The following is a 17723-nucleotide window of genomic DNA, read 5'->3' on the forward strand; positions in this document are numbered from 1 at the left end:
AATGAAAAATGGTATGTAGGAGAAAAAAGCAGAGTTTGAGGAACGGGGTAGAGGAATCTTGAGTTCAGCGGCAAGAGTTTTTGAAGGTGTGTCAGGTTTGGCAGGTAATGTGACATCAACTATTTTAAATAAGGTAATTGATAACCTGGGAGAAGAATATCATATTCCGGGATACGAGTATTGCGGCCCGGGCACCAAGGTTAATGAAAGGTTAAAGAGAGGTGATCAAGGTATAAATTCATTAGATAGAGCTTGCAAGATACATGATATAGCCTATACCTCAAAATAGCGATAATAAAACTCGAGCGGTAGCTGACAGAGCTCTAGCAAATGCTGCATGGGACATTTTCAAAAATCCTCAAACACCCCTTGCCGAGAAAGCACTTAGCTGTCTTGTTACAAACGTTATGAAAGCTAAAGCGGCGTTTGGTGGGTCTTTGAGAAAGAAGAAGAAGAAGAAGAATGAGAGGAGAAGTTATAGTAATATATTAGACGCAAGCTATAGCTCAGTTGAAACAACATATTGCAGGAAAAGGATATTATTTGAAGCCTTACCCACCTCTTAGTGGTGGCAGACTTCTACCCCAGCCCCACCACCATCATATGGAGTGAGTTTATTCCCTCAAGTTAAGAAACGTAGAACAACAAAGAAGAGTAGGAAAGACGAAGAAGAAGAAGAGGCATGAATATTGAAGGAGAATTGAGTAATTATGATTTGATTGATTGGTCAAAATTATTACAGATTCAGCTAAGAGGAATATATATGCTAGATGCATTACCCAAAAAATTCTAAAAAACGAAAATGCCATTGTGAATTTAGCAAGGGAAAGCAAGGATGGCACACATTGGGTAGCATATAAGAAAGTTGGCTCTAATGTATGGTATTTTGATCCAATTGGAAATTTACAACCGCCATACGAATTGGACAAATATTGAAAAAAGAATGGAGTAATATATTTTATAATGTGGAGCATATGCAGCCATTAAATAGCGATTTTTGTGGCCATCTTACATTATTGTTTCTTGCAAATCAGTTGTAATTAAGTGTTTGTGGTGAACACACAAGATGGTCGTTATTACCTTAAGATCAAAGTCAAGTAACCTCTATGAACTTTACAAGAAATTATAGAATTGGACAAAAATTGTGAATGGGAAATTGGACTGATTAATTTTTCTAGTACCAATAATATTGCAAACATAAACAAAGGAACAAATTCTAGCTTCAAATATGGCGATAAGTTAATCATGTTGGATACCGGCGCATATGAACTTGAAGATATTATAAAATCTTTAAAGAATAAATTGAATATTGATGGGAAGAAGAATAAACTTATTATATGTGCAAATGCAAATACTATGAAGATTGAAATTTATTCTGATAAGCCTATTGATTTAACACGTTCTGATTCGATTGCTAAGATACTCGGTTTTGATAATGTTGTTTTGCAAGCAAATAAATGGTATTATTCCAAACATTTGGTTAACATAGCAAGCATTGACAGTATTCTTGTTGAGTGTAATTTAGCATGTGGCAGTTACTTTAACGGGAAAGAAAAACATATAATCTACGAATTTTTGCCAAAGGTTCCTAGCGGTTATTTAATAAACGAAGTACCCTCTCCAATTATTTATGTACCTTTGAAAACACGTCGAATTCAAACTATTAATGTAAAGGTGACAGACCAGAACGGATCGTTTATTGATTTCCGCGGAGATACAATTACAATTAGACTGCACATACGTGAAAAACAAAAGTAATGGGATATCTTGTTTTTAATCCGCGTTCGAATAAGACCAATCAAGTCATTAGAGAAAGGAACGTGATAGCGTCAACATCTACTAAAAGCAATAGGGCGTTATCGGCTAAAAGTGCAAGAATATTGGAAAAATTAGGTTTTATAGTTGATTGGCGAAATGTCAGGCGCAGCAATTAGTGATATTCTGGATGTGGAGACAGAGCTTCAGTTTTATAATGACATAACCAAATTCCAATTTCATACTCATACAGTTTATTCGGGACAAGAAATAAAAACTCTGATGAAGCTCGGATAGGAATAAATTCATTGGATGTGTACACTTTACCTTGCAAATCATTTATATTGATTGAGGGAACGGTTAGCTGCACAAAACCGGCAGCGCCTGCGATTACAGTAGCAGGGGAGGCAACTCAACCGGCTGGTGCGCCCATTGCGGCAGACTATAAATTAAGCAGTAACATAGTGGGCAACCTTTTTGATGAAATACGATACGAATTAGCAGGTCAACAAATTTCCAAATCAAGATTAATTGGTTTAACTTCTACAATTAAAGCTATTCTTGTGAAGAACGCATCTGATAAAAACACATATCATTTAGCTGGTTTTGACAGAGCAGGATATGAGCTAACAGATAATAAATTCACTTTCTGTGTGCCATTGAAATTAATCCTTCCATTTTTTGAAGATTTTCAAAGAATAATTTTAAACTTGAAACAAGAGCTTGTATTATTGAGGTCGCCCTCAGACCTCAATTGCGTCGAGTCTGCAACCGGTACAGAGGTTAGTGTAAAAATTACTAAGCTCCAATGGCGGATGCCCTACATTACTTTAGAAGATCATGTGCGATTGAAATTTTTGAGACTGCTCGATGCCGACACTCCACTGAAATAAGTTTCCGTCATTGGGAAATTTGTGAATTACCAAATTTGCAAAATTCACTTGTTCATTCTTGGTCAGTACGCACGACATCGAATTTTGATACTCCAAAATATATTATAATTGCATTTCAAACTGATCGAAAGAATAAAATTAAAAAATCAATATCTAATTTTGACAGCTGTAATATTTACAATGTTAAAGTATATTTGAATAGAGAGTATATCCATACGAAAATCTGCTAGGTAAGAAGGAAGTTTTATACCGGATGTTCCTGGATTTCGCACCCTCGTATTATAATCATTCAATCAATAGCGAACTCGGAACAGAAATCGATTTTAAAACGTTTTGTGAATCAACACCGCTGATTGTTGTAGATTGTTCACACCAACCAAGTCATTTGAAATCATCGACAGATGTTCGTATTGAAATGGAATTTAATAGTGCAGTACCTGCAAATACTTCCGCGTATTGCGTTTTAATTAGCGATTGTGTGATCGAGTACACGCCTCTCACGAGCATGGTGAAAGAAGTTCAGTAATTTGTTGATAGAGTGCATCACTGCATGCAATATTATATATAAGGTGTGTACTGCGCCAAATGTAAGCCATTATCAGTTTTACCTTTGAACAGGAATCATGTCCTATTCTTTGTGTTCTGATATTTTGGACAAGCCACAAACTCGCTCTATTGGTATCCAGTGTGATCTTGATTCTGATATTTTGGACAAAGCTCAAACTCAGTCATCGGTACTTTACGATATTGAATCTGATAGTTTCTATTATGAACCAAGGAGAAGCAGTACACCAATCCAGAAGTCGGGAGAGGAGGAGGAGGAGGAGGGGGCACCAGAGGTGGAGGAACAGAAACGTGAAGAGGAACAGAAAGGAGTGGACGACAAGCAGACACCTACGAAAATTGCTACGGTTGATCTTCACTGGTTTAAACAAACTTGTAATCAAATTATTGTGAAAGAACTTGCTATCGTTGACGAGTGCAATAATTATGCTGTATTCCATTTCAAATCACCATTTGCAAAGATGGAATTGAGCGCAAAATTGTATAACGATGTAACATGGCTGGAACGTAACTATCATAAAATAAAATGGGAAGATGGAGATTTAGAATACAGTGACTCATTAATACGTGATTACCTTGCAGGTTATGAGAAAATTTTCACAAAAGGAACTGAGAAAGCAAAGTTTTTGAGAAGATTGCATTCTAACGTACGATGCATACCGGAGGACTTTCTCAAGCACGATTTCAGCTTTTTCACCACTTCGTGGTGTTATGATGCATGTAAGATACATAAGTATAGACCCGATGGAAGGTGTGCTTTATTCTCTGCCCAACATTATAATTCTTTGCTGTTTAAAAATATGTATCAAACAAATAATTTCTTGTGCGAAAACAATCGAATGCAAAGTATGAAATTGGCACCGATGTATACGAATGCGCAGAAAAGAAACTTTGCACGTTATGGATTCTTCTACAACGGAAAGGAATTACAGTGTGTTTATTGCTTGCATGCACTGAGATTGCATAAAGCTCACACGTGTTGTCTGTCTACAATTATTAATGAAGAAAGACCGTTTAATTACTCTATAATAGTGCCCGCCTACACATAGTTTACTCCATTCGCTCGACAACTATGGATCTGACAAAGTTGTTAGCTGCTGACAACGAATTGGAAGTGAGGTTAAAAAACTGCATAGACTGGTATGATGAGTGTGAAAGTGCAATTAGGAAATCAACTCCTGAAAATTATAGTTTGGCGAAACAATTGAAAGACATTTTTCTAAGCACAGTTAATTTGAACGATATAAAAGACTATTTGTGCTATTACCGTCCACACAATTTGTCTATAGATAAATTAATTAAAATTGAAGATGAAGTTATGATGTATTGTTGTAGTGAAATGTTGTAAACAAATTTTTTAATTCAGATATTTCCTCGAACATTTTGGTTTAGTATCAGTGTAGACTTGATTGAGTGAGGACGCGAGATACGCCCCCCTCAGACACAACTGTTACAGCTAAGTGCACATTCCTACCTTATCAAGAGATACGCCCCCCTCAGACACAACTGTTACAGCTAAGTGCACATTCCTACCTTATCAATTATTGTTCATAGCAATCAAGGTCATGCAGTGTTTTAGCTTTGCAAAATTCAAAAAATTAACTCGCCTCTTGATGTCAATTTCATTCAATGAATTGATTCTATTGCAAAAAAATTAAATTTTCAACAGGATTCCAAGGCGATGATGTTGATCTAGCGTTAACAAAAACAGAAAATGTACATTTTCCAATTTATCTGAGATTTTCGAACTGCTCGATATACTAGATACAGGTCATCTACATTATTGTAGTGCAAATGATTTCTCAACTATTGTTACAAATTCCGATGAACTTTGGAAATGCTTGTATGACATTGCAGATAAAAAATGTAAAAGATCAACTTAGATCATTGACCTCTCTCTGTTAAGACATCAATAGAGCTGATACCCCAAGTGATATAGGTCTGAGGATATCTATAGCCATTTTTGGAATGCTTGTTCATACTAAATTTACTATAGATATTCTCGGAGAAACACTTAAAAAATAACGCCTGCGGTTTGTACAGCACATAGAAAATTTCAATATAAATTTGTGAAATTTTTCTTAACTGTCAGGTGGAAAGCAAACCAAATTGTATTAATTTGCAATCACTTTATAATTTTACAGTATAAAGATGTAACAGATTCACTCAGTATAAAGATGTAACAGATTCACTTTAATTTGACAGTAGAGAATTTTTCCCTCAAAGGGAAATTATTTTTTCCCTCGCTGAGAAAGGGAAATTATACAGATTCACTCAGTATAAAGATGTAAAGATGTAGAAATATGGGCAAAAAAAACCGGTCCAAACCCACTAATCATAGCTACTGATAGATCACAAATAAATTCTTAAGTTGTCAATTTAGATAGAAATTTAATTGAGTTACATGTTAGTTTACATCCAAATTTTCATCCCTAAGCTTTTGGTTTCAAGCTAAGATCAAAGAAAAAAATCATACAATGGTAGTCAATAATCAAAGCGATTGAATAAACTCTATTCAGATCGATGTAAATTCACATTAAAATGATCCCACTTTAATATTTATGATTGTAGAGTTTAGGACATGTGAAATCAGCCACAATAAATGTTATACTATTATGAATGGACTCTTATGTATGAATGGACTTCCATGGAAGAAAGAATCAGTGGATTGGATGCTTTTACACTTTTGGATGAGTAAAATGGTACTCACCTATGGTAATAGGGCAAGGAAAGTAGAAATAATATCTGGAAACCGAACTTCGCTGTGGAGTACAGAAGCATAGAAAATTTATAACGATTTATAAATAGTTTATATTTGGGTAGGTACACTATGTTATGGCTGATACGCTGTAATGGCTGTGAAGAAAAATAGGAGAACAACGTTGTTGATTATCTGCCTTGCCACTGCCTTCTATAGAGGATATTGGTATATCTGATGTAATATCCCGTCTTTCGGAGGAGACAATAAAACGTCGATCCCGATTACCTAAAAAGTAGTCGTCATCTCTCATCATCCCTGTCACTCATAACCAACGCACAAGCCTAAGAGCTTATGTGGGCATCACCCTTCAGTATTATTATTATTATATTATTATAAGAACTGTTGATCACTGTTTGAAGTAAACTAATCAATTATTATATATTATTCGTCAATGATACAATATTATGAGCTTAAATTTCCTTTATTGTGATGAAATATTTTGTAAATCAGCCAAATTATATTCCTACATTGTTTGAAACCGATTGCTGTGGAGCTATAATGAGATCCACGTTATAATGGCAGTGGAGGAAGATAGGAGAACAACTTTGCCGATCCTCTGTCTTGTCAATGCCTTCTATAGAGGGTAGCTGATACAGGTTCATTGATGTAATATTTACTGTTCATCCTCGTTTAAAATTATCCATCATATTTCATTGAGCAAGAAATAGTATTTTTCAATAATTTTATAATGAATTTTCATAATTGAGATGAAATATGTTGTAAATTAATTATCAATTCTACATTGTTAAGAGACGATCTGGCAACAGAGCAAAGCGAGAAAGAGATAGCGCTATCCGCTTTGTTGAATGATAGACAAGGATAGCAATATCATTGCTAATCAAACACTGTCATTATAACGTGGACCTCACTATAGTCTATGTATACTAATAAAGGATTTGTTCTCTTTAAAACAAATCAAATTTGATCATTTATAAAGTACTACAAGGTTGGAAATAGCTACACAAATCAGTTAGGCCCAGGTGATAACGGGAGTATTTGATTTGATAGCATTGGTGTTGCTATCCTTGTCTATCAATCAACAAAGCAGATAGTGCCATTCTTCTCTATAGTGAGGTCCACGTTATAATGGTAGAGTTTGATTGGCAATGGTATTGCTATCCTCGTCTATCATTCAACAGAGCAAATAGCGCTATCTCTTTCTCGCTTTGCTCTGTTGCCAAATCATCTTTCAACAATGTAGAAATAAAAGTAAAAGTTAATTCGTATGGCTTTTGTTGGTGGGGAGTCCCTTGCGGGAAGGTCCCACCGCCTGAATATATAATTTAAGCCGTCAATGGGCCTTACGACTGTCATACTTCAGCCGGCACCGACAGTTTAACGTGCCCATCCGATAACACGGGAGTGATCTGGTTAAAAAACTTTTGGTATTGAGAGGGTTTGAACCCGGGATTTCTATGCTGCTACGCAGGCACTCTATCCACTAGACCACGGATCACTCCATGTAGAAATAATAATTAATTAACAGAATATTTCTTATTAATCTTGAAAATTCATTATGGAATTATTGAAAAATATAATTTCTTGGTAAATGAAATATAATTGATTATTTTAAAGGAGGATGAACAGTAAATATTACATCAATGAACCTGTATCAGCTACCCTCTATAGAAGGCATTGACAAGACAGAGGATCGGCAGCGTTATTCTCCTATCTTCCTCTACTGCCATTATAAAGTGGATATCACTATAGATGTGACCATAGCTTGGTTGAATTCTGTATTAATTCAAACTTAGTTTTAACTGCTATCTATTGTTCTTTCAAGACCTTTGAATTTCTAATAGAAACTTTTCAACAGGAAAAAGCAGATAGCAGATGGAAAAATAACAACTAAGACTACAGTAATAAGAGAACATTTTGAAAATAGAAATTTGTATATATTATATATTGCGTATAATTCAGGAGCAAACCTTGATCTGGGATGTGGAGAAATTAGTCCGATAGTGTGAGTACAAAATATTATTTATTTATTTTTTCAAAGTTGAATCAATAGAGTTTGAACTCTTAAAAATTTTCTGATTATCCTGATTCTGAAGAAGAAGAAGAAGAGAAGAAGAAGAAGAAGAAGAAGAAGAATGAGAAGAAGAAGAAGAAGAAGAAGAAGAAGAAGAATTAGATATATATATATGTGTGTGACCGAATCTCGAAAACGGCTCTAACGATTCTCACGAAATTTGGAACAAAGTTGGTTTATGATATGAAGATCTGATTGCACTAGGTCTCAACCCTGTGATAACTCCACCCTGATCAACCCTGCCATTAAAAGGATAAATATGTCCTTGGAAAAACAGATGGAAATTTTGTCGTCTGTTGATACCGTAATGAAAGAGAGTGAACGAGTGAAAGTGTGGGATCATCCAGCTGATCTCACGAGATGAAAAATTCAACAAGAGAAACTTATTTTCGTTTATTTCTATTTCTTTAGAATACATGTTTACTTCAAAAAGTCCAAAATAGTAAATAGATTCTGTAGAGCTAGGGCCAAACGAGCGCACATAGTGCGTCCGTTACAACTTACTTTTTGCGGCCGTCGTCAATGACGTCACACGAGCGTTGAGTGTGGTGCGTCAACGTCAGTTGGCTTCACGCAATTGGACCAGACGAAGCAATAACTTAGCTATTTAACTGTAAATCCCGGAATTTTCAGGATAGGCTACTAATACCTAGATAAACAGAGTAAGTCATATGTATGGGAACCCATCGATAAGTTGGAGACTGTTGTAGATATAATACTGTAGCTTCCAGGATGAGTTATTGGTCAAATACTCTACCTTTTGACGTACAACTGAATTTCAACCACTCATAAGGGGTGCCTTAGGGGTTGTAACTCGAATATTTTTAATGTAAACACCCATTGTGTAGAACATAATTTTAAAGGTATTTTTAGAATAAGCGAGATTGCATCAATGAAAATGTTCTATGATACTTGTATCCAAAATGGCGGCTGATTTTGTATACAAGAATCATAGAACATAACTATTATAATTATTAATTAACCTAAATAAATGCTGTGAATCACCTCGAAGACTTCTGCTACTGCAGACATTGACAACAGGGTTAACAGCTAGATGGAAATTCGATGAGAACTACTATCCAAAAATTAGTTGCCAGCCCGGGAATCGAACCCGGTACCTCCCAATTGCTAGTTAGGAATGCTTACCCTTACACCAAACTGACAATCTCTGGATAGCAGCGCTCATTTTATACGAAGCCATAGCGGCCAACCAGTTTACAGATGGAATTACAGCATTTATTTAGGATTTTCGTTGATTAATAATTATATATTAATTAGCATTTGAATAAATGCATTCTCTATTTAATTCCATCTGTAAACTGGTTGGCCGCTATGGCTTTGTATAAAATGAGCGCTGCTATCCAGAGATTGTCAGTTTGGTGTAAGGGTAAGCATTCCTGACGAGCAATTGGGAGGTACCGTGTTCGATTCCCGGGCTGGCAACTAATTTTTGGATAGTAGCTCTCATAGAATTTCCATCTATCTGTTAACCCTGTTCTCAATGTCTGCAGTAGCAGAAGTCTTCGGGGTGATTTACAGTATTTATTTAGGATTTTCGTTAATTGATAATTATATATTAATTAGGATTTGAATAAATGCATTGTCTGTTCAATTCCATCTGTAAGTCATGGAACATTTTTATTGATGTCATCTTACTTGTTCTAAAAAGACCTTTAAAATGATGTTCTACACAATGAGTGTTCACATTTACAATATTCGATCTACAACCCCAAAGTCACCCCCTTATGAGGGGTTGAAATCTAGTTGTTCGTCAAAAGGTAGAGTATTTGACCAATACTCTGAATATCCTGAAAGTTACAGTATCATATCTACAATAGTCTCCAACTTATTGATGGGTTCCTATATATATGACTCACTCTGTATAGTTTGGTATTAGTATCCTGAAAATCCCGGGATTCACAGTACGTGACCCGGGATCTTTAGGTATCAGAATGTCTATTTCTGGGATCTCGGGATTGTCATCCCTGGTCATAGTGGACTAAATGCATCATCAGAAAAATTCGTATCACGATAGTAACTATTATTATAGTAATAGTAACTACTAGTAGTTCTGTGAACAGTAGACCTCACGCAGTATTATCATCCACAAGTAGCTGATTGAAACTATAGACCTTATGGAAATACAGAAATACTTGTCAGCTGATTTATGATGAATAATTCTATAGTCTGATTTTTACTCAAATATTGGCGTATGAAGGAGGCTCCTTTTTCCTTTATATTATCCTTGAAATGCAAAATTTCCAAAAACACTGTATATACGTCGGCGAGCAATTGAAAAAGTAACATACCTGTCAAATTTCATGAAATTCTATTACCGCGTTTTGCCGTAAATGCGCAACTTATAAACATTTAAACATTTAAACATTTAAACATTTAAACATTAACATTTAAACATTAAACTTTAAACATTTAAACATTTAAACATTTAAACATTTAAACATTTAAACTTTAAACATTTAAACAATTAAACATTTAAACATTTAAACATTTAAACATTTAAACATTTAAACATTTAAACATTTAAACATTTAAACATTTAACATTTAAACATTTAAACATTAACATTTAAACATTTAACATTTAAACATTTAAACATTTAAACATTTAACATTTAAACATTTAAACATTAAACTTTAAACATTTAAACATTTGAACATTTGAACATTAAACATTCAAACATTCAAACATTAAACATTTAAACATTTAAACATTTAAACATTTAAACATTAAACATTTAAACATTTAAACATTTAAACATTTAAACATTTAAACATTTAAACATTTAACATTTAAACATTTAAACATTTAAACATTTAAACATTTAAACATTTAAACATTTAAACATTTAAACATTTAAACATTTAAACATTTAAACATTTAAACATTTAAACATTAAAATGACTTCTGCTTCACAATAGCATCACGAAGTCTTTTAAGAAATTTAATAATTTACTTTAACTTTAACTTTTACAAAATCATTAGTAGGTACTACGCTCTAAAATATTTGGGGTCCTCTTATGGTGGCATTTGGCTGGCGAGTGCTGGTTCTCCTTTCTCAAGTTTTACAGATCCTATTTCCGACTTTCAAATTAGCATAAAATTTAAATATCTTAGTCCTCCACCATTTAGGTTCAAATAGATCTTACAAAAAATACCAAAATATTTTAGATTGTATGATTATAATTTCTTTGCTTTCGAGCCATATCGATAACATAGACTATATAACAATTCAACATAGATTCCGAACATTTATAGAAATATATATAATATTTTTGAATTGGCCTACAATTGCCGCCTATTAACTGCCGTTTTACTATTGGTGCATGCAAATTTTATTCGGTATTCATGCGCCTGGTACCTCTTATTTCCTGAATACATTAAATTATTTTTATTTGGTTTTTTATTTATGCTCTTTACATGCTAGCTAATATTCTATACATTAATATTAATTCCATGCTACTTAATAATTAGCCACGTGATCAGGTGTTTTTTCACATTGCACACCATCTGATTGCAATAAAGCTCTGCCAAGGGTTTGGTCAGATTCTACGTTTCTCGGTTTGATCGATCTCTAGGTCACCGATCCGTGAATACATGTACATAACCTCAATCTTCAAATATTTTATATAATAATCTATTTATGAGCAATAAAATTCCTTCAAATCCTTTTTAGGTTTTTGTACCATTTAGCCAGAACAAGCTGATGCTATCTAATCTTAGTTATTATCTATTTGGCGATATTAGCCAGTTACTTTATTTTCAGACCTATTACTGTTTCGTTAGGGCTTTTTATCTACCCAGATTTTACTTTACAAAGTTTTGTTCAGTAGAGCTTTGTGGTATCACAAATAGTATTTCAAAAGTCTACTTTTGAAAATGTGATACTTTCTATACTCCTTTTTTTCGGAGGAATCCATTCAAAATTCTCTTCTCATTATCTGCTGATTACAGGTGCTATGAACAAAAAGATAGTGAGGAAATCCAGGATGCTATCAAAGCTGATGAGCGGGTTTCATTCATGAAAAAAATATATGATGAAAGTTCCCCGAATAAAAAGAAAATTGTTAATTTGAATATTGATCCCTTGATAGAAGTATCCAATTGTTTCTCTCTAAATAATGTGAGTATATTTATTTATCTATTTATACATTGATAGCTACAATATCATTCTCAACTATAAATGATTGGTAAAGGAACAATAGGTTTAAAGCCCAAAACTGTTCCTTTGCCAAATTTACATAGAAATATTGTGTCTTTACATCCAATATTGAATTTTATTATAGTAGCGCTCATCGAATTTCCATCCAGCTGTTTTCCCTATTGCCAATATTTGCATTAGCAGAAGTCTCCGAGGTGATTCAAAGCATTTAATTGGGATATCGTTTAATAATAATTATTCATTAATTACCATTTCAACAAACGCAACTTCCAATTCATTTCTTCATGTAGACTGGCTGGTCGCTATGGCTTTGTATAAAATGAGCGCTGCTATCCAGAGGTTGTCAGTTTGGTGAAAGGGTAAGCATTCCTGACCAGCAATTAGAAGGTACTGAGTTCGATTCCCGGCTAACAAATAATTTTTGTTCAGTAGCGCTCATCGAATTTTCATCTAGCTGTTTACCCTGTTGTCAACTGAATTTAGGGGTTGTAACTCGAATATTTTTATAATGTTTAAAACACCCATTGTGTGTAAATTATTTTAATGTTCTTTCTAAAATGTTAGATATAATACTGTAATTTCCAGAATACGTTATTGGTCGAATACTCGTACAACTGGATTTAAACCCTTCGTGAGGAGGTGACGTAGAGGTTACTCTCGAATATTTTAAATGTAAACATCCATTGTGTGGTACATCATCTTAAAGGACTTTCAAAAAAAGGAAGATGACATCAATAAAAATGTTCTTTGATACTTTTATCCAAAATGGCAGCTGATTGAAGTTCTAGTTTGAAGAAATCTATATAAATAAAAATCGAGCCTCAAATTTTGACGTTCAATAGCTTTTTTTATGTGTGCACCAAATTTGATGATTTTTTAGTTGTTTTCGTTATGTTCAGGTCCAGGTTTATGGCCCATCAAATTTATAATCCGACTTCAGGACTCTTTCCTACGGTCCTTCAAAGTTTACACGTAATCCTTATGGGAGAAGAATTTGTGAGCTGGCCACACACAGATATAAAAATCAGCTGTTATAATCATTGCGTCATCCAACAGCCGTCGGTAGATCTGTTTTTCAATTATTTTCTTCCACTAATTCACAAAATTTCAAATCTGTAATAATGCCGCGATACGAACGACGTCCAAACTTGGGTCACAGAACTCGAAATGCTGTAAATTTAGAATATGCACGGGAAAATCAGCAGCAAGGAGATATGCCATTCAATTACCCAGCAAGCTGCATTCAACTATAACTAAAAATACAAACTGCTGCACAAAGAAAGTCCATATTGAGATATAAATAATAAAGTATAATACTGATTGTTGGATAATTTTAATAAAAATATAGTGCATCAGATTAAGCTAAGGCTAAGCATACCTGAGGAGGCGCGGCTGGTGATACAAAGTTTTGGTCTTATGGAGGTTCCATGCCATACCCGATTCAGTGTGTGTGAGTTCTTCCATTTAAACCAATAAGCGAGAAGCACCTGGATGCAAAATGCCGCATCGCCCCTCCTCTGGTGTATATCTAGCTAAAGTTTTTTTCATGAGATGTATTAACTATTTGTCGGTACGAAGTTCGCCGGGCCAGCTAGTGATTGATAAAATTCAATCAGCTACCATTTTGGACCAAGTATCATAGAGATTTTTTATTTATGTCATCTTCCTTGTTTTTGAAAGGCCTTTAAGATGATGTACCACACAATGGGTGTTTACATTCAAAATATTCCACTTACAACCCCTACGTCACCTCCTTATGAAGGGTTTAAATCCAGTTGAACGTAAAAAGGTAGAGTATTTGACCAATAATTTATCATGAAAATTACAGTATTATATCTAAAATAGTTCCAATCTTATTGGAGGGTTTTCATACATAGAATGACTCACTCTTGTACAATGAAGGAAAGAATCGGCTTATACATGTATGGGATAGGAAATCCACGAATGACGCATCATCACGTCTCAACTACTCAAGTGATTCACTTGGAATTTTGCATATAGATTCTCAATTCCCCTGGGATGGTTATATGCCTATTTTGAATCCTTCAAGATTTCATTACGTCAAGATTTCATTTTGTCAAGTTTCAAAATTGTTCACTTGCGGATCTTACCTGCTAGTCTATACTACAGGGACCGGCATATTAATCCGACGATTTTATAGTGATTGTTATGTTTGAACCACTGTCATTGAAAAGGCGGGAATGCTGTACATCGACAGGTCTATTGTTGCCATTTCAGTAGCCAGAATGTCGTGGTCAAGTGAACATCAAGCGATTGTGATTGCAGCTTATTTTAAAAATAATGGCCCATATGAATAAAACCAGAGCAAATGCTCATGAGCAAGAGCATGGAGCATAAGGTTTTGCTCATGAGCAAAAGGTAGAAGCAAAAGCATTTTTGCTCATTTTTATATGAATAAGCTTTACCTTTTACTCTTACCTTATGCTCCTGAACTCTGGAGCAAATGCTCACGTATTTTAGAGATTTTTCATCAGCTGATTCGCTTTTGTAGCCTTAGTTTGTTTTTATAGCTCACGGAAGCGCTAAATATGCAAATAGGGTGCACCGCTTGTGTTTGCGTCGTCTGCTCTGTTTTCTATTTATGAATAGAGTTCTAGGTTAGTTGAGTTTAGAATTTTGAAATAATAGCGTGAAAAAATGTCATCTCTATAACAATCTTCAGCATATTCTTATAATCGTCTACACTTTCATCTTCTTAAATACCTATTTCCTATTTTGTGATGGCTATCTATATAACAGGTAGCTATCTTTTGTATTTATTCTTTTGTAGGGATAATGGTGATATGTATCATGGTTGAATCTAAAAAGAGTTTTATAGTTCTCAACTATTGGTTGTGATCGTATCTGGTAGAGTTTCCTCTTCCTCATACGAATTAGTTGAGCCATTTTACTATGAGCAAAAGGTGATAATCTGCTCTAGACTAGACTCACCTTTTTTGAAGCATTTGCTTCAAAAGTTGAGCAAATGCTCTAGTTTATTCATACAATTTTGAGCAAAAGCTTTTACTTTTGAGCAAATTCTCAAACTATTTTTTTATGAGCATGAGCAAAAGATTTTGCTCACGTTTATTCATAGAAAATGAAGCAAATGCTCCATAATTTAGAAGTATTATCAAATGCTCAACTTTACTCATATGGCCCAATGACTCGGTTACTTTAACACAGCGTTTATGTCACAGACATTTCAACAATTCAAATCGATACGCGTCTGTTCCCAGTAGGAATACGATCTTGTTGTAGGTGAAGAATTTCAGGAACACGTTGTCCGCTTTAAAAACAAAACCAACAGGACGAAAACGAACCTTGAGAAAGCCTGAGAAACGCCTGAGTAGCTGTTACACGGTCTCCACGACGTTCAGGAGCGAAACATGCTGTTGCCCTAGCCATTTCTGATCGAAGTGTACGACGAATTCTTCATTCCGACCTTAAAGTCCATCCGTAAAAGATAATAATATTATTAGTTCAACAACTTAATGCAAATTATTGGGCACATTGCAAAGCCGCTTGCGAGATTATTCTCGGAAATGTCCACCAGGATGCCATTATTCTTTCAAGTGACGAGGAACATTTTCATTTGTCGGGATTTGTGAATAAACAAAATCGCCGTTATTGAGCAGACAATAATCCACAGAACTAAAGGAAGTCATTCAACGAGAAATTGAAGCAATTCCACAAGTGATGATTGAGCGAGTAATAGAAAATTTTAGAATTGGGTCAAGTGAGTGTGTGAAAAGTAAAGTGAAATCATTTGAATGACATAATCTACAAATAAAAAACTTTGTGAGTAATCTATGTAATTCACTATAAATTGAACAATTTGGTATATTATATGATTCAATTATTGTAAGAAGCACACTTGAGTTGTCATCCCTCAAAAATCGTCAGGTTTTTATGTCGGGTTCTGTATAATAAAATTTATGCTTGAATACTGGACTGATTCACTTGAAATTTTGCATTAAAGATTCTCAATAAACCTAGGATTAGATGGTTATAGGCCTATTTTGGATTCTTCAATATTCCATATTACGTCAAGTTTTCAGTTTGTCAAGTTCTAATATTAGGGTGCAGACAGACTGGTTGAAAATAGTCATCCGAAACGAACCGGAATGATTTTTTGCTAATAACCGTGAAATGGGAGAATAATCGCTTTGGGTTTCCACATTGTTGATTCTTTGACCCAGCAACTTTTCGATTTTCTTCCAAGAAAAATTATTTTTGGTAGTAGAAACAAAACTCAAACTTCTATGGACTCAGTGAGTCGAGTATATTATTATAATATTCCAAAAAATTAAATATCTCGAAATTGACGATTAAAGTTTTTTGATATATGGAAACAATAAGCAGGCAAACAAAGGTTAGTGACCCTCCTAAAGTTGTGAAGAATGAGTCCGGTGTCTAAACTCTACCAGTGTGAACGCTTGTATGCAGAAGCATATGCGCCATTACTATTGCTCTCCTTTGAAAATGGGGCTGGCTTCACACTGTTGATTTTTCGTCGGCCGATAGTTCCCAAAAAGATGGATCATGCGCATTTAAATGTGAGTCTTCAGACTTTCCTATAGAACCTGTCCTATTTTCAGAGGAGAGCAATAATAATGACGCATATGCTTCTGCATACAAGCGTTCACACTGGTAGAGTTTAGTCACCGGAACCATAGCCACTTCTAATACAGGAATTAAAGGTTGCTATGCCGGAACCGATTTCTCACATCTTTCGGAGAGTCACTAGCCTTTCATTGCCTGCTTATTGTTTCCCTATATCAAAAAATATGGTGTGGCACACTCACACAACTTTCCTTGCTCATTGAACTGTAAGCCCCATTCTTAAAGGAGAATAATTCAGGGGAATAACATAATGACGATTGGCAGCAACATATTTGAAACTATGATCACACTACTGTATATGTGTATATAATTGTTTTCAGAGTACTTTTTCCTTTGTGTAAATTGTGAAATTCGATGATATTTTTTTAAAAGTCGTCAAAACAGCAGTTCGACAGATGAAATATCTCGACTATGTGTTCTTTTTATGAACTGCTCTACCTACCTACCTAATGCACGAGAAGGAGGTTACAAAGTCCATTTCTCAAGGATGGGGTGGACCCCCATTAGTTTTCCAGGAAGGAGACTAATGCCAGTTGATAGAGCTGATAAATAACTATACGGGGTATGAATTTGAAATAATCGGTCAAGTCATTTTTGAGAGAATCGTAAAAAACAGGTTTTTTTTAGTAATTATCTTCCATTTTTCTTAAGAATAACGGAGCTCCTGCAATTTTCCCAGAAATGATAATCATGTCAGTCGATAGGGCTTATGGATGGTACAAATTTGAAGAAAATCGTTAGAGCCGTTTTCGAGAAAACCGTGGAAAACATGGTTTTTCAGTGATTATCAAGAATATTACGGAGCTCCTGCAATTTTCCCAGAATTGAGACTCATGTCAGTCGATAGGGCTTATGAATAGCTATCCATGGTATAAATTTGAAGAAAATCGTTAGAGCCGTTTTCGAGAAAAC

At 34.6% G+C, this 17723-nt stretch overlaps 1 protein-coding gene across 3 annotated transcripts in view; it reads left to right on the forward strand.

Annotated features, from left to right (window-relative positions):
• Positions 1–17723, forward strand: part of LOC111053290 — a 67311-nt gene that overhangs the window by 11652 nt on the left and 37936 nt on the right. For all 3 annotated transcript variants that reach the window (XM_039435200.1, XM_039435199.1, XM_039435201.1), the window contains 2 exons: positions 7790–7936; positions 11978–12146. In XM_039435200.1, the coding sequence (XP_039291134.1) occupies positions 7790–7936; positions 11978–12146 (316 nt within the window). The remainder of the gene's footprint in view (positions 1–7789; positions 7937–11977; positions 12147–17723) is intronic.

The sequence above is a fragment of the Nilaparvata lugens genome, chromosome 9 (genome assembly GCF_014356525.2).
Source record: "Nilaparvata lugens isolate BPH chromosome 9, ASM1435652v1, whole genome shotgun sequence".
Taxonomy (NCBI): Eukaryota; Metazoa; Arthropoda; class Insecta; order Hemiptera; family Delphacidae; genus Nilaparvata; species Nilaparvata lugens.